The 27849-nt window shown below is 40.6% G+C and overlaps 1 protein-coding gene across 1 annotated transcript; it reads right to left on the bottom strand.

Moving 5' to 3' along the window:
- Positions 1–1044: 1044 nt before the first annotated feature.
- Positions 1045–27849, bottom strand: ankrd26 (ankyrin repeat domain containing 26). The gene is made up of 45 exons (XM_070907048.1): positions 27834–27849; positions 26455–26743; positions 25300–25414; positions 24978–25151; positions 24251–24357; positions 24006–24143; positions 23701–23852; positions 23550–23576; positions 23232–23268; positions 23079–23148; positions 22949–23000; positions 22668–22864; positions 20335–21906; positions 19906–20089; positions 18975–19036; positions 18792–18891; positions 18421–18525; positions 17870–17937; positions 17715–17784; positions 17561–17605; positions 16685–16951; positions 16490–16591; positions 16328–16398; positions 14975–15931; positions 13612–13787; positions 13036–13251; positions 12508–12538; positions 12275–12416; positions 11895–12108; positions 11611–11794; positions 11189–11335; positions 10459–10921; positions 9404–9909; positions 9107–9259; positions 8679–8854; positions 8318–8411; positions 7673–7750; positions 6859–6993; positions 6622–6734; positions 5882–6029; positions 5448–5738; positions 4957–5192; positions 4554–4797; positions 2171–2216; positions 1045–2038 (listed from the first exon to the last, which is right to left on the bottom strand). The coding sequence occupies exons 2-45, from the start codon at positions 26652–26654 to the stop codon at positions 1908–1910; spliced, it is 8796 nt and encodes a 2931-aa protein (XP_070763149.1). The 5' UTR covers positions 26655–26743; positions 27834–27849; the 3' UTR covers positions 1045–1907.

Raw genomic sequence — 27849 nt, 5'->3', positions numbered from 1 at the left:
GGGGGGGTAAAGTGATGTACATCAAAACATTGCTAATGAGGGTTGGGTTAAAAATGGCTGTGCATGAAATATTGATGGCAAGCTGCATTTTTATCTTGAATATAAGGCACCTGGAATCTAAAGCATGTTCTGCACACAATAACTGCAGAACAAGGAGTGATTCAAGCATAATAGAACGTTACCGTTCTGCTTGCTTATACCGTTCATCACCTGTTTATAACTATTCAGTAAGATACTCTGAATCATTAGAGGTTTTAAAATTTATTTACAGTAAATGGAAAAACGGGAGACGTGTACTGTGAATGTGCTTAATATTCTAGTAAATGTAGTATTTGTATAATAAATAATCTGCATGTTATTTGAGTCTGTCAAAGACACTAGTCTTTGTCGTTAGGATGCTTTGGGGCAATAATTTATATTAACTTTTCGTATTTCTGTCCAATGTCATGCTTCAGTGTTATGCATGTTTGTTTTTAAATGCCATTTATAGTTTCTTTTATTTCATTTTATATTTTTTGTCTGTCCCATGTTGGAATTAATGTTTTTATGTTTTGTTTTTCTTCTTTTGCCGATATTTGGGCACATATGTTAGCTTATATGTATGTTGTTTAGGGCGGATTAAAAAATTAAATTAAATTACATTTCACAAAAATAAGATTACGAAGCGTCATGCCACTTAAATTAAGATTGAATGACCCAATAATGTTAGCCAGGTTAGCGTAGGCTAATCTCACTGTAAACTGTATGAACACTACTAACTCTGACACTTATTTCTCCATGTATGCATATATAAATAAAACAAAGCCATAACTTAAATTACAAAGGACTGGCAGATAAGTTTAATTTATAATTTGGCATCCTAAATTTGTTATTTTTGGTTACAGCTTATGATGCTACAGTGAATTCCGTTTTATGGTTAATTGCTTTTGATTGGACAGTGCTACAGATGTTTCGGGGCAACTGATTTAGACATTACTAAAGTCTTTACAATCTATTTTAAACTAGCTAGAAATTACTTAGAACTTAGAAAGAAGTTTACACACAAACTGTTCCAACCCTGGTCATTTTATTGGGTTTCTCATGACCACTCAGTATCCAGACATCAACAGCTCACTCAAGTTCAGAGTTTTCTAGTTTTATTTACAACTTTAGAGTCTTATGTAATGTACAGGCGTCATAAATGTTTTCCTATATGTATTCTGTTACAGTTTTTATGAATAAAAAACAAAAAAAACAAGTGTGTTTCACTTTTGGTGGCCCTAAAAGCAAGCAAGCCAAAAGCTGAAATGACAGTTGTACAAATGTAGTCACCCTGTTTCAATAGCCAGAGAGTTTTCCAGCTCGTCTTATTCAAGTATATCATGTTCATAAAAAAAAAAGAATAAATAAAATAACACAATACACCGATGAGTCTACTAAAGTAATACCAAGACAGATATTGCACCATTTGATGGCACGTACCAAATGTAATATCTTGGCAAAATTATTAATGATGCATACAAATACTTTTGTCAAATTTAGCAACACCAATATTCACAAATAAAAAAAAATCCAAACCACGATTCTGTATATATATATATAAATAAATATGTATATACGTATTGTGCTAATAGAAACAAAACAGTTACAGATTGAAGTCAGAAGGAACAAATACTTTCGAGGTTCTCTCTAATTGTACCCATCAATAATGCAAAATATACTGTATATGACTCATGCCCTTTGCTCCTGAGAGTGGTTAAGTGCAATGTTTGTTTTCTTTCATAAAAGAAGGTAGAGTGAATACGTACAAAGTCTTGGTGTTATATGACTGGGCAGTGGCTTTGGCCTTATTGTTAGTGCAGTCAGTATTTCATTTAAGTTTTTTAATGGCTGACATACGTTTGACTGCGAGCAGCAGTGATGTATGTTCAGATCCTATTGTTTTTCTTTAGTACTTCCAAGTACTGCTGCGTTGCCCTGCTGACGGGGTCCAGCTCCACCCTCGAGGCAGAACCCACTGGTGACATACGGGCCGAAGCCACGTCCAGCTCTGCTGTGGCTGAGGACCAGAGAGAGACAGTTACCATCACTGAGCAGCAGCTACAAGTCAGATACAGCTACCATCTAATTATCGACAGACTTCACAAGACCACTAAGATTTGTGTCATGTGTCCAGCTTCAGTGCACTCACCATTGTTTAATTCCTTTGATATGTTTCTGTCCAACTCACTCTGCATCTGAAAAAAAGGGAAAGTTGTACTGTAGTTAGATTTGAGCTCCAATGTTTTGGTGGCAAATATCAGCTAACTGAAGAAAATGCGGCCTTAAAAATAAATATTTACACATGTAAAAAAATAAAGATACAGGGATGATATTTCACCACCAAACACAACACTATGGTAAATGGCAACACAGTAATGACACATACTTGAAGAGTGGAAATAACACTGCAAGACAATCAGGACTGTTAGGTGAAACACAGCAGGACATGCCGAGCATGCAAGCTCTGCTTTAGTGTGGAGTTTCTGCAGGCTTTAATGTTGCCTTTTAAATCTTTCTGCCAGTCGCAAAAGCTGAGTCAATATGTTCAACTGATGTCAGACTTCTCCCCAAATGATGCAAATAGTTTGTGCAAGATGCATTTGAAGTAAATGAATCTTACATTTAAGAAAAATGTTTTTAATAATTAACATGTAAAACCATAAAAAGGTCTGCACGCAACGTATCAAGGAAATTGATATTTCCCTGCCAACTGTAATTATTGCATAATTGTATGTATTGAGCTACACATGCATAACTAGATGTGCCTGGATACACACATACGTTATATATGCATGTGTAGTATAAAGTCAAATATGGAGACATGGAAATTTCTGGATGGTACAGCAATCTATTATATCTTACAAAACATTATTACAGATTTATAAGTGTAAAAGAACATGTTAATTAATTAATTAATTAATTTAAAGCTCCTGTTTAGCTTAATTTCTTTACTTTAACTTTAGTTTTAAGTCTGTCCCTTTTATAGTTAAAATGAAGCTTTTCAACATTTCTCTTCACAATGTCTTTGTCATAGGTTTAAGATAAGGCGTGAGGCCATTAACCAAAATATATACAACTTTTGTAGGGTTTGTGTCTTGGCATGGTTGGTATGCTGGTAATATGTACAGTATATACATTATGTACAGTATGTGGGCTTGTCATGCCTCTTCTATATGCAAATACAGTATTTTATGTCTTGTGTGTTGCTCTGCTCAACTGTGTTGTCTTGTGTCAGACAACCAATTTTACTCTGACTGGTTATTAATTAGATCTAGCTCTAGGCTCTTTAACACATGCTAATTGCTGCATGATTAAATAAACTTGATTCAAATCAAATATGTACATGAGTGAAGGGCATACTTAATACAACTGGTGGTGTTTAACTTCACTCCTAAAATCAGCTTTAGAATAGAGTCTTAAAATAAGCCACATCATGTCAACTTCAGAGCATGAAGAAAGTCAACTCAAAGCAGAGAATCAAGGAGGAGGGTTTGAGATTTCAGCTGGTATAGCCAGTTACGTAACTAACCACACAATGCAAAACCCAGAGTTCCTGCACATTTCACCAGTGAAATTCTATGTGATTCTGCAACCTCGACTTATTTTTGTAGTTTTTGCCATTAAAACTTTAAGTTATGATAACATTTGTTATGTGAGTTTTGACAATTTGTTATTTCAGTTAGCATCTGTGAAAGTAATTCCTGAAAGAAGAACCGTGAAAAAGCTCTGAAATGACGTGAACAACTGTAAACTAGAGTTGTAACTTTCACTTCATTTCCAATTCAAGATGAAGATAAAAAATAAATACATACTTCTGAATGCAGTACTGGTGAAAAAAAATCAGTAAATATATACATTTTCAGTAACTTTGCTGATATCTCCCAAAACAATCTGTAGTTTTTTTTCACTGTGTGAACTCTGGACATCATGGTTTGCATGTGAACGGAGCCATAAACGGGCCCATCAGAAGGGTGAAGGGAACAGCAGCCAATCAGACACTGAGCTATACACATCTACACACCTGGTTATGGGTCTGGTTGAAGAGAGGAGAGATGAGAGACAGACTTTTGAGCTAGAAGCTAAAAGAGTGAGAAATAGAAGACAGGTTAGAAGTAAAGCCCCACTACCATAACGACTAGCGATAGAGAGAAGAAGAAACAATTTGCAGGAGGAAGAAAAGAAAAGAAACCTGGGAGAATAAATAATTTCAGTTTTGAGTTCTTGTAGAGGGAAGACAGGTGTGAGGAGAATTTAGAAAGCCATTAGATCAATATTTATAACTGTCTCTCTTTTTTCTAGAATCTGAAATGTCTGATGCGTAATGCAGTTATGACAATGTAACGACACACTAACCTGTGTATAAAAAGCAACATCTTTGAACAAAACACCACCACTTACACAATAACAACGCTGACGACCATGACGCTATGGAAATGAAAATGGCCCAAAGTAAATAAACTTGTTTACATAAACAATATTCCTATGAAATCTCTAATGAGTGAATGAGTGTGTCATTTAATGCCAGTACAGACCTTGGCTAGGTAGTCCTCCACCCTGCTGTTCTGTCCCTCAGTCACAGGGCTGAGGAGGGAGAGTCCCAGGCCTAGGCTCCTGTTGAGGGGCCCAAGTGTGGCCCCGTAGTTTGCTGGTGAACCCAAAGAGCCCACGTCCAGCGAGGGCCCTCCAAGACTGCCGTTTGCGATGCTGCTGGTGAGCAGAGACCTGCTGCGCTCGTTGAGCAACTTGGAATTGGCTTCTGCCAGCCGACTGTTGGCCCTGTGGGGAAAACATAGCAAAGGTTAATCATTGATACAATATGGGTTTGTCAGCATCATCACTGTCTACGTTTGACTGTACCATAGAAATTAAATGACTGATCAGAGTATTCCCACTAGAAAACGTGGCACTAAACTGTGAAGAACAAGCTGGTCTCACCTCTCCAGTTTGGCAGCCAGGGACTTGCGGAGGCGCAGCTCCTCTGTGTAGAGATGGCGGTATCGCTCTAGCTCCGTGCGTGTGGAGTCTCTTTGGTTGAGGCTGTCCTGCTGGGTGGTGCGGGCCCGGCCCAGTTCCCCCTCCATCTCCCGGATCTTCTGCTCCAGCTGGGAGCGCAGGTTGGCCTCATTGGCCGCTTTAATCTGATCCAGTGCTTCTTGGGATGCTGCCTGGGACTGGCAGACAAACAGACACAACCATATGAAATCAGGCTTAGTGATGTTTTAATAGCTACCAAAGTAACTATCTACTTACACACAAATTCATTTATTCAGTAAATTATTATCTCATCTCTTATTTTAGTCCGTCTCATTTTAATATTTGTGTTATTGTTATGCACTCTATGACTCTTTATTGTTCAAAAGGGTGCTGTGTAATTAAAGATTTGCTCAGTAATGTGTGTTCAGGTCTTCATCCAACAGAATTTTTACCTGCAGGAAGACGTTGACCTGCTCCAGTTTCTGGTGTACCTCCTGTCTGGCCCTCTCCTCTGCGTCGCGGCGGTACTGCTCCACCTGACTCTGCTCCATCTGAGAGGCCTCCATTCGGCGTCTCAGGTCCAGTACCTCCTCCTCCAACTGCCTCTTACTCCTCTCCAGCTGGTCATTACTGCGGCTCAAGCTCTTCAGGGAGGCCAGCTGATCCTTAAGGTCCCCGTTCACCTTCTCTAGCTGGCTGCGACGGGACGCTTCCTTCTCCAGCTGCACCTGCAGATCGTCCACCTGGTAACACAAGAAAGACAATGAACAGCTGAGGTATAACACTACACCTGAGGGACTGCTAAAGACAAAGTTTCAAACTCTGCTACTTGTACTTGTATATCATTTGGGGGTTTACACCACAGTGCTGTATCAGGCAGACAAACCTTTTCTTTCATTCGTCCAAAGGTGCCCTCTGCCTGGCTGTGTCTGCCTAGGTCCACCCGCAGACTGCTCATGGGAGACCCATATTCAGCTCCACCTGCGTCCTGATCCCGCAATTTCTTCTTTGCAGTCTTTAATAAAGTACGCAACCTTAAACACATGCACAAATACCAGAAGTAAACAAATAAATAAATACAAAGTGAGTCTAATCTAATCTAATACAAACCTATCCTCTGAAGACCAGCTAACAACTTCAATGACCTAATAAACATGCTATGCTCAGAGACTATATATCAGCTTGACTAATGATATGCACATTATTCCAAACCGTGTTATTGTTCATATACTGCACAAAGGTTTTTGACTACATGTAACTCATTTGTACTTGTAAATGTGACAAATTCAGATTCAAAACACACCAATGCAACACACAAACAACCTCTTACTGAAGGCAAACTCAAAATGGATGTTAATCCTCAACAGAATAAGGTTCATCAAAGAATAAGAAACAAAACCAAAAACAACAACACTTCACAACGCAAGGACTGCAGGGATTATCAAACATTTACAGCGGTTAAGTTAAAAAATAAATAAATAAATAGAAAAACTCTTACACACACTGGTGCACCACAGCCACATAAGCCAGGTAAGACTGCGCTCTACTGGACCTTGGTTGTTTCTAAATAGTGGGAGGAAGTACTGCCATAGGTGAGGAGGATGCAAGGAGGAGATTAGGAGTCACCTGTACATTTCTTTTTGAAGCTCTGTGTTTCTCTTCATCTCTTGATCCAGCCGGGTGTCTACAGACTTCTTCTGCTCTGCTATTTTTTTGGCTTTCTTCTTTTCTATTTCCATCTGGAACACAGGACACAGGCTGATTACTCTTGAGACCCAAACCGTGGTATGATATGAGGAAGAATGGCTACTTGATTGATCATACATAACATTAGCCTGCACATGAATGCATCACTATGATCACCTGGGTGCTCAGGTCTCCTTTTTCCTTTTCAAGCTCTGCCAGGCGCAGTCCTAACTTAGAGCGGCTCTTCAGCTCCTCCTCCCACAAGGCCTGAGAGTCCTGGGCTGTGTGAGACAGCATGCTTTGCTTCTGGACCTAAAAAAGAGAGAGCCCGAGGCAGACATTACTATACATTAATAAATTAATATTTATAAAAAGAAGCTCCTGTAAGGTTGTTACAATAATCAAATTTGTTCATCTTACTTGTGAGAAACTCATAAATTTGCTGATAAAAATGTGGCATATTTCTCATTTGTTTAATCTGATCTATGTCTGGATTTCAGTTCTAGAGAAAATATATTATTGTGTTTATGACTGAATATGTCAGTAAGAGAAAGAATGAAAAGACTAAAACATGCACTTGGTTCTTATTTTCCAGAAAGAGGAAGTCCTTGCTTTAATAGTTTAGTTTTTGTCTACTTATTGATATTGTTGTACACTGCACTGCTTTATTCAGAATAAAAACAGTTCGTTCAAAGCTTCCCTTTTTTCAAATAGGGCTATGTTTCTGATTACATGGTACTCCAATTTCCTTTTTTTCCATAAAAACGTGTTAAAAGGGTTGTTTCTTTAGGAAATAATGACTAGGGGACTTTTTGTATCACTGTCGCAAACATTCCTCAGCTGGCTACTTTTCTCATTTGGCTTAGGAAGTCCCGGCTTAGACTGATCTTGGGTGAATTTCATACACAAAGACTAGAAAAGAAAAAGAGAGTAAGAAATGGAAATCTAAGCTGAAGGCTTTCTTAGTGAGGAAACAAAATATGCCACCAACCTCTCTACTGAGTTGGTCTTCCAAAGTCATCTTACTGCTCTGGAGGTTTGTAACCAAGTCCTCCAAATGACCTCTGACCTATAGAAATAAGACACAAATATTAGAAATGATTAAAGGGTGTTTTTGTTTGTGTTGCTGCTGTATTTTTTGTTTATCATTTGAGAAAGTTGAGAGGACACTTTAGAATAAAGGAAGTAACATGCATCATGCAGCTTGAGACAAAAGGAGTGAAAGACCCCACATACCAAGCTCAGGCTTAAGGGAGAAAACAAACTGACACCAAGCTATTACTTCCTCCGAATGATTGGATACGTGGTCTAAAAGCCCAAGTGCATTTAATTTCATAAATACGTATCATTTTATTATTTTTTTGCTACAATTTTTAGAGAACAGATGTAAACCCACACAAAGAAACTAAGCCTACATCCACAATACCAACCCCTCCTCCAGGTGAGCAGTCAGATAGCTGGAAAAAGATTTGATACCTTAATATGACTTCATAATGTATGTCAGCTATTTAATAGCACAAGAGATTTCACAAGTATCACAATGCTGAGTTATTGTCACAAAAAAGTAGATATGGCACCAACGAGATAATGTGTAAAATGTGTGTGCAGGTGATAGGATTCAGTTTGCAGCACTCACCATGGCAGCTTCCTGAGCTCCTTTCTGAAGGGCATCAATTTTGTTGGACTGTTGCTTTGCAGCAGCTTCCAGCCTGGCGTTCTCTATCTCCAGCCTAATGTGACATTACATTGACACATTCATACACTCTATATATCGAAACATATCTAGACTCATGGCTGAAAATGCTTTTAACATATGTCCGTGAATATATAATTGTTTCTGTGTTATGGAGTTGGCTTATTTTTAAGCTTTATTTTACAATTAATTTCACAGCTTCTTTTGTATATGTGGTATCTAATACAATGAAATAAACTGATAGATCTCTCATTGACAAGTGTGTGTATGTATGTGTGTGTGGACAGCATGTGCTTGTACACACCTTTGCACAGCTTCCTCCAGCTGTTTGATGGTGGTATCTGAAGCTGCTGAGGCGGACAGCGCCACCTGGAGTTTCTGAGCTGCAGTGGTGAGTTCCTTTTCACTCTCATCCAGACTGCTCTTTAGACTGTTAATACGTCTCTCAGCCTGCACATACTGGTCTTCGCTTTCCTCCAGCTACATGACAGAGACAGAGCATCCACCTCATCAGCAATGTTAACAGTAGACTTAACTGTCAGCTCAGTGAATATACGGGGGTGAACGTTATTGCTGCTTATGACCAACTGCCATATCATCGAAAAATAGTGATAATGAGCCATCTAGTTTCAGCACAGCTTAAAGTGTTTGTTTCATAATCATTAACACAGCTGGTATCCGAGACGTGGTGAAAATATGCAGCCACAAGGTGGCACTGTTTTCTGGAGTTACCTTTCCTTTGAGCCTGTCCAAGTCTTTGAAGAGCCGAGCCTTCTCCTCCTCCAGGTCATTGCGATAGCGTGTGTTGACCTCCAGAGAAGCTTCACTCATTGACAGCTTCTTGAGTGAGTCAGCTAGCTCCTGCTGCAGCTGCCTTAGACTAGTCTGTGCTCAGACAGAATCCAAAGAAAGCAGGGTTTGGTCAGACACAAAGGGAGATCCTTAACTGGCATGTGGAAGAAAGGCTAAAAGTGGGCCTTGGAGGAAGAGGTTAGGTAATCCTCTTACCCCGCAGAGTCCTAATCTTACCTCTCTTTCGTTCTTCTCTTCCTCTAACTTGTAGATCTGATCTCGGAGATCAGCAGCCTTACTGGCGAGCTCCTTATTTCTCTCCTCCACTAGTTGTACTCTTTCTTCGCAGTCAGAGCGCAGCTTGGACAGAATATCACTGAAGCGCTCTTGGGCATCTGTCACAGCACGCTCCTTTGCAACACCTTTGTTTTGGGCCTCCTCTAGCTGTTGTCGTAGTAACATGCCCTCACTCTGGGCTTGGGCTAAACGCTCCTGTGTGGCCTCTTGACGTGCTCCGGAACGGCTGACCAGTTCCCTCTCAGCCTGCAGAGTAGTTTCTAGTTCCTTGACACGCACAGCTGCCTGGTCCTTCTCCCGCTGAAGGACCTCCAGCAGTAGGCCTTTCTCTGTCAGCTGCAGTGTGCCCCGGTGAACTTCATTCTCCATGCTGTTTGCGCGAGACTCTGCCTTGGCCAGCTTCTGGGACAGGCTGCTGACGGCCTCACGTTGACTGGCTGCTTCACCTGTAGAAATAAATACATTAGGAGTTACAAACAAGCTCCCAGTTCAGCAAAAAGACTGCAGGACAAAAACATGCACAAAACAAAAAGCTGCTTATACAATTCAATACGAGCCACCGCAGCCAGTGCAAACCACAGCGGGAGAAGGAACAGGCCCAGACAGAGCAACTCGTCCAACAGCCACTCAGTGGCACGCTAAAGAGTGACAGTGGTTTTGTGTAGTTACACCCCACATAGTTTTGTTTTATACAAAGGAAAGATTATGCCAACAGAGGTCAGTGGTAACTGGGCAACTGCTACAGTCAAACCCACTTCACTTGATCCCCCCTTAAATGGACACTCATAAAGGAAAGAAATGCATTTTATGAAGGTGAACTGTAGATAAACTACTCCTCCAGGCTGGTGGCCTGTTTGATAAATAACTTCCATGTCTCTAAGCATGTGCCTGAAACGAAGCACAAAACACTTGGGCAAGGGTGAGCGAGTGTTTTACAAAATTTGAGTTAATACAATTTTCTGAGCTTGGAGCCATCCATTACTTTCACTACTGACCTGTGAGTCTGTCTTTAAGACGCTGGTGTTCCTCTTTCTCCCGGAGCAGAGCTCTCTCTGTGTCTGTGTGGGCTGCCAGGCAAAGCTCCGTCTCCTTTACGGCTCCAGCCAGGCGGGCACGAGTGGACTCTACCTCTGCCTCCAGTGTTTCACGAGTCTGCCGCTCATTTTCCAGGCGGGTTGTTGTTATAGCTAACTCAGACTTCAGGGTGGTCACCTGGTTATTGCAGTTGAAGACAGTTTGGGTCAGGGCTTCGCCGTTGAGTTTGAGATCTCGCCGAACATCTTCGAGCTGCTCCTTGAGGGCCTCGTTCTCCTCCAAAAGGTGGCTCTCTTTGAGACTGCTGCTGGCCTGCGAACGCTCGAGGTCTGTTCTCAGGATGGTCAGCTGCTCCTGTAAAGTAGCAGTCTGCTGGAGCAACTCCCTCTCCCTGTCACTGGCCTCAGTGAGCTGAGACAAGGCCTAAGAACAAAATCAAAATGTATTATTTATTCCCAAAATTGTATATATATATAAATAGCAATCCTCTATAAGCAACACCATACAGTGCCACTCTTAATTTACAATTCCTAAAATGTTAAAAACTTTAAACCTATCAAACTTTCTTTCTGTTTTTCTATTTTTAGCCACTTATAAAGACACACAATATCAATGGGTGCAAATTAGAATAACATCTAAACCACAAACTAATATGTTCTACAATGATGGACACTACTGTGTGAGGATTACCTCGTTGCTTTTGCTTAGGTTTCTTTTGTTCTCGTCCTCTATCTCTTGCTGCTTACGGAGGTGGCTGTTGAGCAGATTCTCCTGCAGCGTCCGAGCACTGCGCTCCTGAGCCAGCAGTCTCTGGGTCTCACTGTGGTCCTCTTCAAGCTGGGTGGTTGACACAAAACACACCAATGTAACAATCACATGTACACCAAACAACAACTGGACAAGCCAGCCTACTGATGAAATACTCAAAACAGCACCATAAATTCCAAATAAATGCTGTATAATGAGTCTTACTTACTGTAAAAAATACATAATGTATGTGAAATGATCTAAACAGTAAAGCTAAGTTAACTTCATATTAAAACATATTGATAGTCATATTGATAGTCATTAATACACCACTAAAACAGCATATGAAGTTTAAGAGGGTGTACCTGCTTCATGTTGTTGACCAGTGTTCTCATCTCCAGCTCCAGATTCCTGAGCGTAAGCTCCACCTTCTGTCTCTCCTGAACCTCTAACTGTTGCTGCTCCTCCGTCCTCCTCAGTTTATCTCTGGTGGTGTTGTACATCATGGTGGCGTTGCGGCGATTTTCCTGCTCCTGTTTCAGCTGAAATCTAAGTGTCAGACATAAGATATGATGCACAGAAATATGTGAAGACAGACGAAGACCATGTGAAGAAACGGCTCCAGAGTACTCTAGGAAGTAATTCTCACTTGAGGTTTGTGACTTCAGTCTGCAATTCCAGCTGGTTGCGCTCCAAGCCAGACTTAACATCTTTAACTTCCTCCAGAGAGCTCTTCAACTCCGCCCTCTCCATTTCCAGCTGGCTCACCTTGTCTGCCAGGTACCCATGGCGACTCCTTGCCTTTTGGATGGAGCGCTCATATTCGTGGAAAATGTTCTGCAGCTTTACCATGCTTCTCGAGTCTGTGAGATATAATAGTCAGAGTCTGTAAAGGAGTCTTCCAAAGGTGGATGTCAAAGGTGCATTATGTACACATATTTTGCAAATTAAATAAACAAACTGATTAAGTTCCAATAAATAATGGCTTATTATTACATAAATTAGCATTTGAACTAGCTGTATCAGTACCAAAAGTGGCTGAGTCCAGCTTCTGAATGAGGAGAGATGCGTGACGATAGCCTGAAGTGGGAGAGTCAACGTCATCTGTGGCTGTGTCTGATGACTGAGTGAGTTCATCAAAGTCTTCTGCCATCTCCACTTCTTCAGGGTTCTGAATATGGAAACAAGATGCAGTCTTATTATTATTGAGTTTCTTTCTGTATTGTGTACTCAAACTTTAGTTAAAAGAATTTGTGTTTTACCTCGTTTTTCTGCTGTCCACTGGTTGACAACCTGAGCCCAACAAACGCAGGGCAGAAAAACAGGAGTTATGTGGAGCTGATGTGCATGTTCTCAAGCTATGAGAGCTGCATTGAAGAGTTATTGGAAGTGTAACGGTATAATGCAGTATACTATTCCAGTTCTGGAAAATCACTGGTTAGTCATGCAACCATGTAAGTAGGAAAAGAATAAAAGAAAAACTGCTTGCTAATCATTACCCACCACCAATATTGTAAAGGTTTTTCAAACTGAACGCAAAGCCAATTACCACCTCTGTTTATTCATGCAAACATATTCTCTTCTCTCTGTATATTCATTAAGTGAAGTTCTACATGTTTTGGATATGCATGACTTTTTTTCTGTGACTGTTCACATTTACTGGCTTCTTTCCACTGATTTTGTCATCGTGATGCCTGTATAATTCACTTCGCGCTCAGTCTGAACACACCTGACAGGTTAGTGACAGAGAGGTGAGATTGATGCAAAAAAGTGGCATACTGCATATATACCTTCCTTCATCGTCCGACACATCACTTAAAGTGCTATCGTCAAACACAGAGAGAGGATCTCCATTAACATGAGTGTTGGTCTGAGGGGCTCTGCTGCGCCGGGCCCCTCTGACCAGCTCCAGCTGTAAGGTCTCCTCTACAGCTTGCCCCTCCTGTTTGTTGCTATTGTAGGTCTGCTGGAGTGGGAGATGCAATTGCACTGGTGCCCCGTTGGTGCTATGGAGAGCAATAAACCTGATAATCAATGAGTTGTGACATCTAAAATTTAGGGCCTTTGGACGTATTGCTGAAGAAAGACCTCATTAAATGGAATCAATAGAACACTTGAAAGCTTAAACTGGGCTCTTTCCGTTAAATGCGTCATTGAAAAATACATTTAGCTAAAGCGCACACACACAAAAGCAAAAATAAACATAATGGATATGGATAATATCTGACTTCAAATGTAGAGGACTGTGAATGTGTTGATCTGAAGTAGTATAGTAATAATATAGTAAAGTAGTAAGAGCAAACGTTAACATCTGCTAATGATAACTATCAGGGCCTACAAATATACAAAAGCAATATAATGCATACCTCTTGGTGGCCACAGGCTGCTGTTCCTGGTGCATTGCTCCACCTTGACTTGACAGGCATCCTAACCTGGTCTCAGGTTTCTCAGAACCCACTTCTTCCAATGCCGTTCCACCAGTATGCCAGGAAGTACTGGATTTATGCACCTCCATTGCAGTCTGTGTCGTCTCTATGCCAACCTGATAAGACATGGGTAAATATTTGATAACTGAACTTGAGAGAGTATTCCTAACTGAAACAGGTTGGAGCCAGCCTTTTAAGATGCATTTTGGAGCAGGGCCTTGTACACTTTGTCATACATAATTTAGTGTCACCCCTCCCTTCGGAGACCTAACACCTTAGTGTGGCTACTCTATTTGACATGTTATTTTCAGTTAATTACAAAAATGCACAATTCCATGCATTGCAATGCTTGCTGTGGCATTCTCAATAAAAGAACTGGGAAAAATCTCTTTTCTCTTTTCAATTTTGGATAGTCTGATATGAATGGTAAACTTCCAAAAACTAGAAGAGACAGTGGTCTAGTAGCGATCTTCCCAAAACTAAAACTAGAATCTAAAGACAGTAGAATTCAAAGTCTTTTACAAATTCCACATGAGCTCAACACTACAGCATAACTCTCTCTTAAAATATTATTTCTAGCAGTTTATACTGTGTGCAGAGGCACCCAAACACACAAAAGGCTGGCCAAAAATAAATCTATTCATCCCATGGAGATCAGTCTTAAATGCCCACATGTATAAAGATTAACTTAAGCACAGCATGCATTAAAAGGAGAAAAAAAACAGCAACTGCCACATCATCACAACAGCACTTCTTTTTAGGGCAAAGAAGGCTATTATTTGTACAATCTTCACACCACATCACCTAGAAAGAGAGAGTTTATACAACAGAACCTCTTCAACGTAAAGATACATGCAAAGTCCATGCATGATGAAGGGCAAGTCACTACTAAGGAACACACAAGACTGAACTTTGTTTAGTTTTGGAGTACAATCAAGAATGCTGCCATCCAATATTGTTTACAGCAAGTCAGTACCAAAGGTTTCTTAAGTGCAGTGCAAATGACCTTCAACAAATGGCAGTTCAAGTCTAAATGTCTTTACGGTTACTTAAAAAGGCACATAAAAGTAAGGGAAAACATGCAAGACCTACTATTCTACTTAAAATCAAACCTAAAGAAAATACATATTAAGACATGAAAATGAACATCTAACAGAAAGAAATAAGATGAGGTCATGACTTGTGGCCAGTCTGGGCCCTTTGACACAGCCTATTAAAAGAAATGAAATTAAGGTCATGGATGAAATGAGGAGAAAGAGAGGCGATTTAAGAAGGGACTATGGGAGGTGCGGCCATCCTCTACCTCTTTCTGGAGTTGGGCCTTTTCTTTCTCCAAATCCAGGAAGACACCCTTCAGCATCCCTACCTCAAGTTTAAACCTTTCCATGTCCTCTTCCAGCTCTTCATCAGAAACACCCAGGACAGATGCTGAATGTCTGCTTAGCGAAGGGGGGCGAGACTTGAATTCCTCAGGATCCTCTTCTGAACTTGCGTTGATATTCTCAGCTTCGTCTAGATTAGTAGTGTTATTATCCAGATGTGGTTTCTGGAATGGCCCGAGTTTGGCCTCATCTTTTAAGAATGTGCTGCCATCAACATCAGACACAGGTATGGTATGATCATGAGTAAAGGCTGTGGTAACATAATCTCTGCTGCCGTCTCTCTGTGCTGTGGTGAGTTGTGGTGAAGGAGACCTGCACTCCTCCAGAACATCATTAGTGAGTAGATCTGGCTCTCGACTCATGCTGCTCTCACCAGCCGGGGGCTCACAGACCTGCGTCCTGTCCTCACATACGGACCTGTCAGTTGATTCAGTCACAGAGTCTTCCAGTCCAGACTCCCTCTGCTCAGGAATGGTGAGAAGGACAGTACTCCTAGCTCTGGCTGTGGGGCGCACAATGATTTCCCCTTCTTCTTCATCACTTGACTCTTCTTCTGCAGAAGTAGATTCAGCCATGGCCTGTTCTTCATCTGTGATGTCTTCTGCAGGACATTTTGATTTAAACAGTTCTCCAAACTTCTCTTTTAATTCACCAGCAACATTCTTGAAGGAAGATTTTACCTCCCTTTTCTCCACCTCCACCCAGAGCTTCTCATAACGTTTCTCCCATGGAACATCATCACATGCTTCACCTCTTTCCTCAGGACTGCGTTGATCTCTAAAGTCATTATCCTTTTCTCCACTGTCAGAGCCCACATGGCCAGATGGGCATGGGTTATTTATATCTATCTCACATGTATCTACTGCATGATCTTTCTCCTTTGATGGCATGGGTGGACAAGGAAAAACACAAAACAGACAAGACAAAAATGCAAAAACCATGTTTGAACTAAAATACACAATATTCAAATAAATATGGAGGCAATTTAACATTGCATTCTCATACCCCTTATATACCGTTAGCAAATCAAAGGGAAAACAGAAGATCCTCACAGCCTTGACAAGCAATGCCACAAAGTAGATCATGTGATTAAATTTGAATAGCTTGTTTTTAATATAACTCTACCTTGACATGTGCACATATTTACCAATAGCTAAGACTTGATGATGTATTTTAATTTCTCTGTAACTGAGAAAGCATAAATGATGATGTTGTATCTGAGACAAAAAACTTTAGGATTATGGTAGAGATGGTATATTCTTGGTATTTCTCACCTTTTGTTGCTGCTTGTCAGACTCTACATTACTTTTACTCTCTCTTCCCATCAGTGAGAGCTCAGGGGAACCTACAGAAACAGAGAGTATTTAATCAGAGCACAGGACATTTGTGTGCACACAAATACCGTCAGCATACTTAAAAAAAACAGTGAGCCTTACCTGGTCTAACCGTTGCCTGAAGTTCAGCTATGTTTTGCTGCTGATTGTCAATTTTGGCTGTATTGCAAGACATTGTCAAATTGTCTGGTTCCCAATCTGATTCTGAATCAAGCAAGTCAAAGAAAGAAAAAATGGTTTCAATGGTATGTATACATGTTAAAAAAAAAGATCACAGAAGGACTTAACATGCCCTACCTTCTTCACTCTCTGGTTTCTGAAGCACCATCTTCCTTGCCCGAGGTTGGGGATGGGGCACAGGTTGAGGGGAAGTGCTGGGAAGTCTCTTGTTGGAGTTCATGCTCCTCTGAGGTGTCAGGGGTGCTGCTGGAGCAACGTCTTTATCCTGCTCTTTAACAGATGGATTGGAGTATTCTGGGAACTCCTCAAGTCCAGGGGAGGCCATTCTGCGGCCAGGCAGGGTTCTCTTACTGGCAGTACTGGCCGAGTCCCAGTCTGATGCATCTGTGTCATTAACACAAAAAGCTGTAGGTCAATTAACAAAATATGACATTGATGTTGCTGAGGATGGGAGGTCAGTTTACACTGGGACAACCACTACACGCAATGCCATGCACCGCAATGTACAGATCTGGGATAGGCTGTTACACTATTGCACTCTATTACACTGAGGTCTCAAATGATGAACTACAGCTACCAGTTCATAAAGTTCTAATCTAATCACCTAATTTGTTATGTTTACTGACCTGGTTTGTGAGCTTCAAAAAGTGTGATGACAGAAACATACAAGGGTAGTAAAGTCAGTGTTGCATGCATATGGACCACTTTAATCAAAAGCTAAAAAAAAGACAGTGGCTCAGAAGTATTTGAAAGTGACGCTGTCATAATGTGGATATTGGGTGCTACTCTGTAGATATCAGACAATTTATTAGCAGTGACCCTGTAAAGGATGCATGTGCACTGGGTTTAGGGGCAAGCTGAGAAATGAGATGATCAACAACTGCCTTGTGATCACATAAACAAATTCTTTTAAATTTCAAAGTTTAAGAGGAGCCGACCATAATAGACTCAAAAATATGAAAACAAAGAGGAGATTTCATTATATCATGTTACCTTCAAGATCATCAACATCACCCAGTCCAAGCTCTTCCATTAAGTCTGTCAAAGAGAAACAAAGCACCATGTTAAATACAAACACCTCTTTTTCAAATACATTTTTACATTTCAGACCAACAGGAACCATGACACTCCAGATGATTCTATTTACCTGTCTTTCGGTCTTTATCTCCTTCAAGTTTGCTCAAAACACTAAGTGGTTCCCATTTTGCCTTCTCAGTCTGGTCAAAAGGAAAAACATTGCTATTTGATTCCGACAGATCACAATTTCTTTTACAGTCTATGGCATTTAGTTGCTGAACCTACCTCTTTATGTGTAGTATCATCTTTATCAACATGTTCACCTCCATTATCACTATTATGGTTGTTTCCAACTGCAAGAGACAACACGTCTGTCATGTCAACACAATTAACTGCAACTTTTTCTGTAAAAAAACAAAACAACAATCGTATGAAGCTGGATGAGTTTGCCAGAACATTGTAAAAAGCATTCCCATGCAAATGAGCTCACAGTTAATTAGCATGAAGATACAGATACAGATTAGGCATCAGACAAGCATTCAGATTCCCCGTTCTGGTTTTACTGGGACACAAATTCAGCATCAGCTAAGAATGCTGATGAGTGCTGTACTCACTTATTAATATGATTTGAGTCAAAACCTGCGGAAACCAAGCAAGCTATGAAGAACCTATGGCCCTTTAAGTAGCAAATTTGGGAAAATGGGGTTCAAGGGTAGCAGGCAGGATGGAGTAGTGTATGCTGCATGCATTGTGTTATGGCGATCATGAGGTGATGGTCAGACCTCTGGTATGGTTAACATGCTGTTCCTCAGACCTATGAGTCAAGACATTCATACCCTCTCCCTGGCTGCCTCTTGGCCTGCCTACACTCCTCCGAGGCTCTAGCACTGCCATCCTATTGCCTCCTTCCCCTCTTAAAAAAGAGGGAATATAAAACAAGTCTACAAAAGAAATGTAACATATTGTTGGAAAGGCTGTTTTGATTGATGGAATTGATATTGCATTGCACATTCTACATCATATTTAGACTGAAAACAGAAAGTTGGAACCATTTCTCACAGACCAAATCAATGCATGCAGAAATACACTAAAGCATAGTTTTCTATGATTATGATTAAATAAGGTCACACTGTTTCTGCAGCATGAAATGGTGCCTGGAATGATTTGATTGCTTCAAAAACAAAAGGAATAAATAAAATAGACCTACTTTCTTTAATCTCTTCTTCAACAGTGGACATCTCCTCTTGATCCTGAGTATGCAAACTTTGTTTCTCTTCATGTAGCATACTGGGGTTTTCAGAGTGGGACTGAAAGAGAAAAATCAATCTGTGAGAATCTGTATGACAACATCTGGTCCTACAAGGTATTTCAAAATGTGTCTTTACTGTACCTCAGAGTCCCAAGAATCCTGGTCTTCCTCTCCCTTCTCTAGACCCAGCTCAGACAGGAAATCTATTTCCACAGATGTAGATTAATTACACTGCTATGACTGAAAAGCAATGGCAGTTGCAGTATGTCTTGGAAAGGAGCAGCAGATGCAGAAAAAAAAAACAACTTTGACTCTCTGGGTCTCTCACAAGTTGACTTGATTTCAAGGCATGGTGCTACAGTTCAACTCAATACAGTTCTTGATGCAGCTTTATGCATTTCAAATTTCAAACTGTATGACCACATTTACAACAATATAGTTACTGAAGTCCATTAAATAAAATTCTAGTAATAATGACATGGTATAATTTCCCCATTCATCGATAACGTCTTAATACTGAGAAAAACATTATCAGCGTTTGGACTGTTATTAAATCAAACAAGATCAAGGAGCAAGTGGCTTGCAGGTCAGAAACCTTGCTATCTTGTTAATCTGCCCAGTCCCCCTGAGAATGTGACCACTCTCCTCAGTATTGAATATACAAGTGGCTGGCCACACAGAGGCAAGTCAGCTATTTAGACTCTCTGATTCAGATTTAGGAGTTATTATTATAACTATAAATGTTTGTTTTAATTGATGTACAAAGCGATAAAACACATTTAGTAACAGGAGTATAATGATGCAATCACCTCCTGATTAGGTTTGATTCAAATCACAACTGTACTGTTCAAGAGTGTATACAATTATTATAAAATGAATATACTGTGGCTACCTTGAACGACTTACTAAGGGGGTGGGCGGGACTGTGCAGTTGATGTAAATTAGGTAAAATACTGCCTACCATATGTTGAGGTTGTAGATTGTACATTTAGGTGGATCCACATTTCTGTGATGCACACGCAGCTGTTCACAACATGTTTAGAACATCTATTATAAATGAGTTGCTCCTTACCTCTTTTCTTATCTTTAGAGACTTCTGTCTCGGGAACAGGTGAAGTGCCGTCAAGGGACTCTCCACTCTCTTCAGGTTGATCATTTCCATCTGAGAAGTCTCCTTCCTCATCTTCCTCCTCCTCATCTCTCTCCTCCTCTTTGTCATTATCATCCTCATCCTCATCCCCAGTGGAATCTTCTTTCTGTGTGAGAAAACAAAAAAAGAAATGTTGTTTACTCATAACCATGCACTTTAAAACCTATTTCTACTGGTGCATGTCACCACAAGGCATCTTTAATGAACGTAGAAGTACTACGTAAACAAGTATATGAAAAAATGAAAGGTGATGAAAGTGTTGCAGAGCTCGAGTGCTTACAGAGACCATACTACTTTCCAGAACTACAACTACTCTACAACTAAAGACTACCTGTTGTATTACTGTTTTACCTGAATGACAGGCTCTTCAATATTCCTGAGCTCTTGACTTCTCATGCCTATGCTCTCTGCCTCATCAGGTGAGTCTAGATCAACATCATCAATGTCAGTCTGAGGTAACACTTCATCAGACAATGTGTTCCCGCCTGAATCATGGTGTTGACCAGCAGTGACATCATCTTTGGTGGGAGGGCTTGAAAAAATATTTTCCCTTATTGGTTCTTCATTGTCGTCTGATGACACTCTTGTCTGGGAAATGACGGCATTTCTATTCTCTAGTGGAATATATGCAGTTAATCTAGCCTCATGTTCATCGTCTGACTTGTCGCCTCCACGCAGGCATCCATCGAGAGTGTTATCAGAATCATCTCCCACATCAGACACTTTGACTGTGGCACTGGCAAAATCGTACTGCAGCTTTTGATCTTTGCTGTCAGAGTCCTCACTTGTCTCATCATCCTTGCTGTGATTTTTTTTCTTAAGCCTGTTATCCTCTGGACACTCATCATTTCCATCAATAATAGACTGAAGAACCTTTTCATTGTCTTCATCTTCCTCAATATCATCTACTTCTGCTTCTTCCTCAAACCTCTTGTCTACTGCACTTGTGGACGTCAACTTTGGTGACAGACATGTCTTCAAGACCTTACCACAGTCTGCAACTTCATCATCCTTTGTCTTCTGCTTTTCTGACTCGTCACTTTTATCTTCATCATCCCAACTGCCATCATCACCTTTCTCATTCTCTGACTCTAATTTTCCCTCCATTTGTGACAACTGACCAATTGATTCGACATCATCGTCATCTAATATTTGGTTTCTGGTTATTTTTTCACCCTCAGGTGCTGGCGACACTGCAGGGGAGGGGTCATTTGACTCTTTCTCAATACTTTCTTTATCTCCTTCTTCCCAAGAGCCATCAGAACGCTGCCTCTCTCCAGTCTGGTCTGCTGTTACAATATTTGTTGAAACTGGTGACAGCACGTCACCTTTAGTGAAGGAGAGATTATAATTTTTGTCATTATTTTCAGAAGAAGAATCCCACTCTGATTCATCTACTGTTGCTTTTTCTGGTCTGTTTCTGGACTGAGGAATGCTTGTTGAACATAATCTCAAAGAGGACATAGGCTCATCTATCACTGGTACCACTGGTGATGACGAATCCCATGAAGTATCCAGGTGGTCTTCATTTGGTTGAGGTAATGTGCATTTTGAATGCAGTGCTGCTGCTTCTGGCTGTAAATCTGATGCTTGCTCAAGCACCTCCTTATTTACCTCATCTTCTCTGGGTAGCTCAACATCACTGTCCTCTAATGAGGAGCCCCATGAGGATCTGTGTTTCTCTTCTTTGAAAGTTTCTTTGATTGATCCTGCATCATCTTCAGCATCAGAGGAACCGTCTATATCATCCACCCCATCTTCAGGCACATTTCTTCGATTAGTGAGTACTGTCCTGCGACCAAATCCGCCTGTTTGATTATCCTCTTCATCATCGCTGTCATTCCACACTGTATCACCGCTGTTTTGTTTACTGCCCCAGGAGTCATCACCGTCCTTTTCCAATTCTCTTTCAAACTCTTCTTCCTTAACCTCAGTAGGTAAACAAGATTCTGTGTGATGTCTGGGGCCTCCTTGGTCTGATGACCATAAGCATTCCTTCCCAAGGCTGTCATCTTCATCAGAAAATTTAGATTCTACCCTAACGGCTGACACGACACAATCCTCCTCTACATCTAATGTCGCTGACATTGCATAACTTGTTGTTCCAGCAGGGCAGACAAAGTCATTTTTTTGAGTCTCTGTTTTGGCATCTTTCTGTGATGCATCTACATTCTCACCTACAATACAAGGAATACTTTCACTGTTGTAAGAGATGTCAGCACCAGGTAGGTTTTGAGTAACAGAGGGTTTTTGTATATCTTCAAATTCAGTAGTGTTGGCCACGCCAGAAGCCACACAGTTGTCGTCATCATCCTCTTCCTCACATTCATTCTCTTCTTCATCCTCTTCCCCATCATCATCATCCTCCTCCTCCTCTTCACTTTCCTCATCACCATCATCCTCCTCCTCCTCCTCCTCTTCTTCTTCATCATCATCATCATCATCCTCATCTTCATCATTGTCATCATCGTCTTCTTCTTCCTCCTCTTCCTCCTCAGAGTCCTCGGCTTCTGGGCTTCCCTCTCGAGAGTCTGACCTGGATTTACTGCTTGAAGGCTGCTCTGAGTGTTTGCTCTTCTCCTGCTTAGCTGTACTGTCTGCTTGTTTTAAGAAGTTGGGAGACAAATAGAAGGAGAGAAAGATGTCATAGAAATGCAAGTGGCATTTCAACTCAAATATATTACCTTTCTGTAGCTTGGAAGAGGGGTAGAAGTCATCTGGGGTGCTTTGGAAAGGAAGGAAATGGGAGAGGGATCTACTGGGTGCTGCAGAGCTTTGCTGGATGGTAAAGCCTTTGGGAGGGATGGGATTCTCTGGACTCTATTCTCACTCTCAGGCTCAGATTCTGTACCGCTCAAGGATCTGTCAGGCAGTGCAGAAGCTACAGGGCAGGCAGGAATAAAAAATTACCACCAAAAATCACAAACTATAGAGGGACAGTGAGTAAGGTTAAGACTCTCAGTACCTTCTCCCTTTTTGGATGCGATCATTTCCCTAAGGTTTACCCTCTGTGGTTTCTGAAAGACAGTATATCAAATGAAAGCCTGACCAAAATTTAGGAAAAACACTTTACAAGGAAAAAAAGTAGCACCAACCTTTTCTATTAAAACCGATTCATCATCATCTTCTGATGAAGGCCATTCATCCGCAGCACTTTTTGAAACCCTGAGGAGGGAAGAAGAATGGTTTGAGCCAAGAAGTTGACTGTAATTGTAAGTTGCAAATCATGAGAAGAAAATTGTGCTCACCGACTTAGTGACTCAGACTGAGAATTGTCTTCAAAATCTGCAACAAAGCAAAGAAACTTCAGCTGATCAACACTTAACAGCCTCATTTGAATAAATTTTTGAAAGGTACATGTCATATTTTAATATAAACTGTCAAATAGCGAGATCTTGAGAGCATCTAAATCTTGCAGACAGCAGAAAAAAAAGCAGAAATAGCACTGCATTCTAAGCAGCATTAAAAATTGCATTTCCTGAAAACAGTAGGTTGAGTGTACTTCTAACTGTTAATGATCTTTACTGGCAAGAAACCTTTGACTGATTTTCTAAGCAAAGCAATACCTCCCCCTGCTTCATTTGCTCCATGCTCTAGATCCAGTCAAGGGATAATGCATGAGGAATAAATGAAATAATCAAAGTCAATAAATAGACAATAATAATATCCTCGCACCACTTCAATTCAATATTATGTGCTGAAAACATATCTCCCTACCATCTTTGTCAGTGGCTGGTCCTCCCAAAGAGAAGCCTGCTTCAGCGTCTTGGGAAGGACTGCCCAGCGTTTTTTTCTTCTTTTTGCTCGGACCTTGATGTGATTGCCCATCGTTCCTCTGGGTACTGTGCTCAATGATCAGGAGGGAGCAACTACAAAAGAGTCAAGGCAATGAAAATGTCATAATATCATAAGCCTTAACGTGATTCTGCAATTTCAGTTCAACTCACATACCACAAATGCATATATTACAGAGGAAATTCCACGCAAGGAACATAACTGCAAAGAAAAGAAGCACAGCTTACGGATGATGCCCGTTCATCACTGCATAGTCATCAGCTGACCATCCTTTGGTATCCTTTAGTGTGATATCTGCATCACTCCGCAACAGCAGCCGCAACATACCGATTTGTCCATTGCCAGCAGCTATCATTAATGGGGACCTGCAAGTAAAATCAATGATGGCAACATGACACACTGTAAACAATGAATTCAGCAACATTAAGATTATTAGACAGTTATCACAGATGTGACATTGTTTAGTACTGACCTTTGGTCTTGGTCCATAAAATTCACATCAGCACCTTCCTTGAGGAGAAACTCAGCCATCTCGATATGGTCCTCGCGGACTGCCACAGTCAAGGGTGTGAATCCCTCCTTAAAATTAAATCACTGTCAACAACCTCATTCATTGGACAGGTGTCATTAGAATAGTTATACCTCAACATAAGCTAAATATCATAGGTGGTAAAAACATTTTGATATTCTGATTTTTAATATCCTTCTTTATTTACAAGATTTTTACTGTGGCCTACAGACACAAAACACCGAAAGTATAAGATTTAACCAGACACATAATAAGCATGATACATCTTCCTCACAGCAAACATTTTGACTTTTCATAGAAGGAAAAGTACAGGTGTGTAACAAAAAATATTCATGATGGCTCTGTTGTATTTTGACGTGCTGTGCTATGGCTGGTGTTGTGCACAATACCATTTGTGGTGTAAAACCAGCAGCCACCAAGAGGTTCTACCCTAATGGCCATAGTTGGTCATTGCAATAAAGATTGCTATGATGATATTATGAATTGTGATGGTATGATAACTGTTAATACTTTTTCATTAAGATACAGGGGTATGTCAAATATTGTCCAGCTCCTAGCATCTTAGTTGGATCTACTCACAATTCAGATACATCAGGTAACATGACACTAAGTCTGTATTAAATGAAGAGCACTCTGATGTTTGTCCTAAGGCTGACAAAGACCGAATCACCTTATTTTGTGCATTGACGTCAGCCTCATGCTCCAGCAGCAGGACAGCAGTGGAAATGGATGGGATGTTTGCTGCTAAATGCAGTGCTGTATTGCCATTGATGTCCACCAGGTTAGGCTCGGCATGATTCTCCAGCAGTATGCTCACACAGCGCTCATGCTGGCACTGCACCGCCTGACATAGTGGAGAATTGACATGAATGCAGAGGCCTGAACAAGGTTTGAAACAATATATGAGGAAAGTAGCCAGCTATGATCCTGACAATATATTTAACATTAAATGAAGAATCACTCCGAGTTGGAGTCGCATCATCCTGGATTACCTTCATTAAGGCGGATCGGTTTTGATTGTCGCATAGGTTAAGCTTGGCTTTGCTCTCAACGAGGAATTGCACCACCTCGACATGTCCACTGGCGCAGGCAATATGAAGTGCAGTTCTGTAAAAGTGCAGGAGAGAGTTTCTCATATGCAATCATTCTTGTTCTTACTAAAGCAGTTCCACTGACCTTGACAAGGATTTGTATAGCTATTTTCACTTAGCTAGTTCCTCCATCCAAACAACAAGTTCCATTCCTTAATTGCAGGGCCTGACAAACTATACCTGATGTTTGGATGACAGCTCTTCCATGCAAGCGTTCTTCATTAAACATGATCATCATTACCACATTACATTCATTTGACAGATGCTTTTGTCTGGAGCAACTTACATGAATTCAATGATAATGGCTTTACATTTCAAATACTTTGATAAATATTGGTTAACGGAAGATTTCACAGATTCTGAGTTCAACTCCAACCATTTTTTCCTATTACATTGTGTAATTACCTCAAGTACTACATGTACACCACTCAGTTACTTCTGACACACACTAATTGTAAATGGTAACTAGATCCAAGCTTGAAACATAAGTAGAAAGGAAACAATGGGGTGTCATATACATTTTACTTGCTTAAAATAGCTGGCAGTTTGCTGTTCACAGTTAAAATACTGGCCATCGCTTTACCACAACCCAGCTCTACTACACAAAAAATATTCCATACTGCATACCCTAGGGCTGCCACATTATCATTATGTCTATGGCACTGCAATAATATTTTTGAAAAGTGCTTTTTTATTACAAAAGTGCTAGAATCCATCTGCATGGCACCATTCATCTTTGGGCAGTCAAATTGGCAAAATTTTTCATATAAATTAATGTTAAACAAATAAATCCTGTAACTATAGCCTATAACTATTAGTCAAGGGTAGATTTTGTAAGTTGACGAAGACTCTAATATATACACTGATGAAATAGTTTCTAAGAGAGAGGCTCCAAAATAATGTCTCAAAGGAGATATGGACAAGAGTATAAAGAGAGCATGACATTTTTATTAACTATTCACATGGACTGCATTACTAAGGTATATTGTAGACAGCAATTAATCCAGCAAAGACAAACACTTTCAAGGATGTGACAAGTGCTTTAATCCCACTTACCTATTCTCCTTGTCAAGCTGATTGATATCATTCTTTTTAGCAAGCTGCTTCAACTTTGCCAAATCACCCACTGAGGCAGCCTTGTGAACCTTCCCGAGGTCCTTTTCTTTTAGTTCATAGCCAACAGAAAGCACACTCCCACTGTCAGGGGTACCGGACGGGTGTTTCTTTTTCTTAGTAAAGCTGAATATCTTCTTCATTGTAGACGACAGCACAACATTGCTTTTGCACCGTCACTACCTGACACTCATCTGGTGCTGGAGGATCACCACAGGCGGCTCTCCCATCCCTACAAATAAGACATACAAAGCGGATTAGAAACCTATAAAACCGTGCTGCGAACACTGGGGGTGTTGCTTAAAACACGATATAACTAACGTTAAGAACCACAAATACTGTTCCTCACACAGCAATATAAAGTGAGGTAGCTTTAGCGCATATACGACATGGTAATCAACTGCATACGAGGCAATACGTATAACGTTTAGTATCTAATTACTTCAACATAGCGACGGTAAAACACAGCTGTCATGCTATCGAAGGCGTTTAACTAAGTAACATAAAGGCTAACTAAGCTACGTGTTCCCTCATTTTTCTTGACCATAACGTTACCTTACACCAGGATTCTCCTCTACGTTATTTAGCACCTGGGCTTGACAATACATGTAAACATTTCATTAGTATACCGATTTTGATGCGATTACGATGCACAGAACCGAGCAAATCTTAAGTGGCTAACGTTACTCAGCGTTGTTTATATGGCCGTAACTAGCTAGTTAGCGTTATATCTTGTGGCTTGTTACCATGGTAACTGACTGTACAAATGGTATGCTAACGTTCCTACCAGAGGTTATCCTATTTGCTTTGCTATGTTGAGAATTCTATAAACTCACTGTTTTCTGTTTAACTGTGCAATACACACTAACGTTACTACATCTGGTCAGTGTAAAACCTATGCTTATAATTAGGAAGGTCTGTTGCCTGGCAACATTAGCTTCAGTTGGCTCCGTGCTGCGCCTCCCACGTCGTCACTTCACAAATGATACAAACCGCCACATTTAAACTGGATTTGTAGCAGAGCCGAGCACAGGGGCGATTGTCGCTACAATCAGCAAAGCTAAAGAGCAAGACTCGTTTCGTTTCAAAGATACTTGTGCTGGAGTCGTTAGCAAACGCTAACCTAGATGAAACAAACTTAACCCTGCTAACTCAATGCTAATTAGCAAACGCTAAAAATCAAAGCTGAGATAGGGAAAAGGTTACTAAGAACGATAACTTCAAGACGAATACAAAAGAGGTATGTAAGGGTATAATACGCTAATTCGGGTAGGCATGTGTGTAATTGATACTAACTACAGTATATTAACTCAAACACTAACCTGTTGAATGTCGGAG

The sequence above is a fragment of the Enoplosus armatus genome, chromosome 6, assembly GCF_043641665.1.
Source record: "Enoplosus armatus isolate fEnoArm2 chromosome 6, fEnoArm2.hap1, whole genome shotgun sequence".
Classification (NCBI taxonomy): domain Eukaryota; kingdom Metazoa; phylum Chordata; class Actinopteri; order Centrarchiformes; family Enoplosidae; genus Enoplosus; species Enoplosus armatus.
This window is presented reverse-complemented; position numbering and strand designations above follow the sequence as displayed.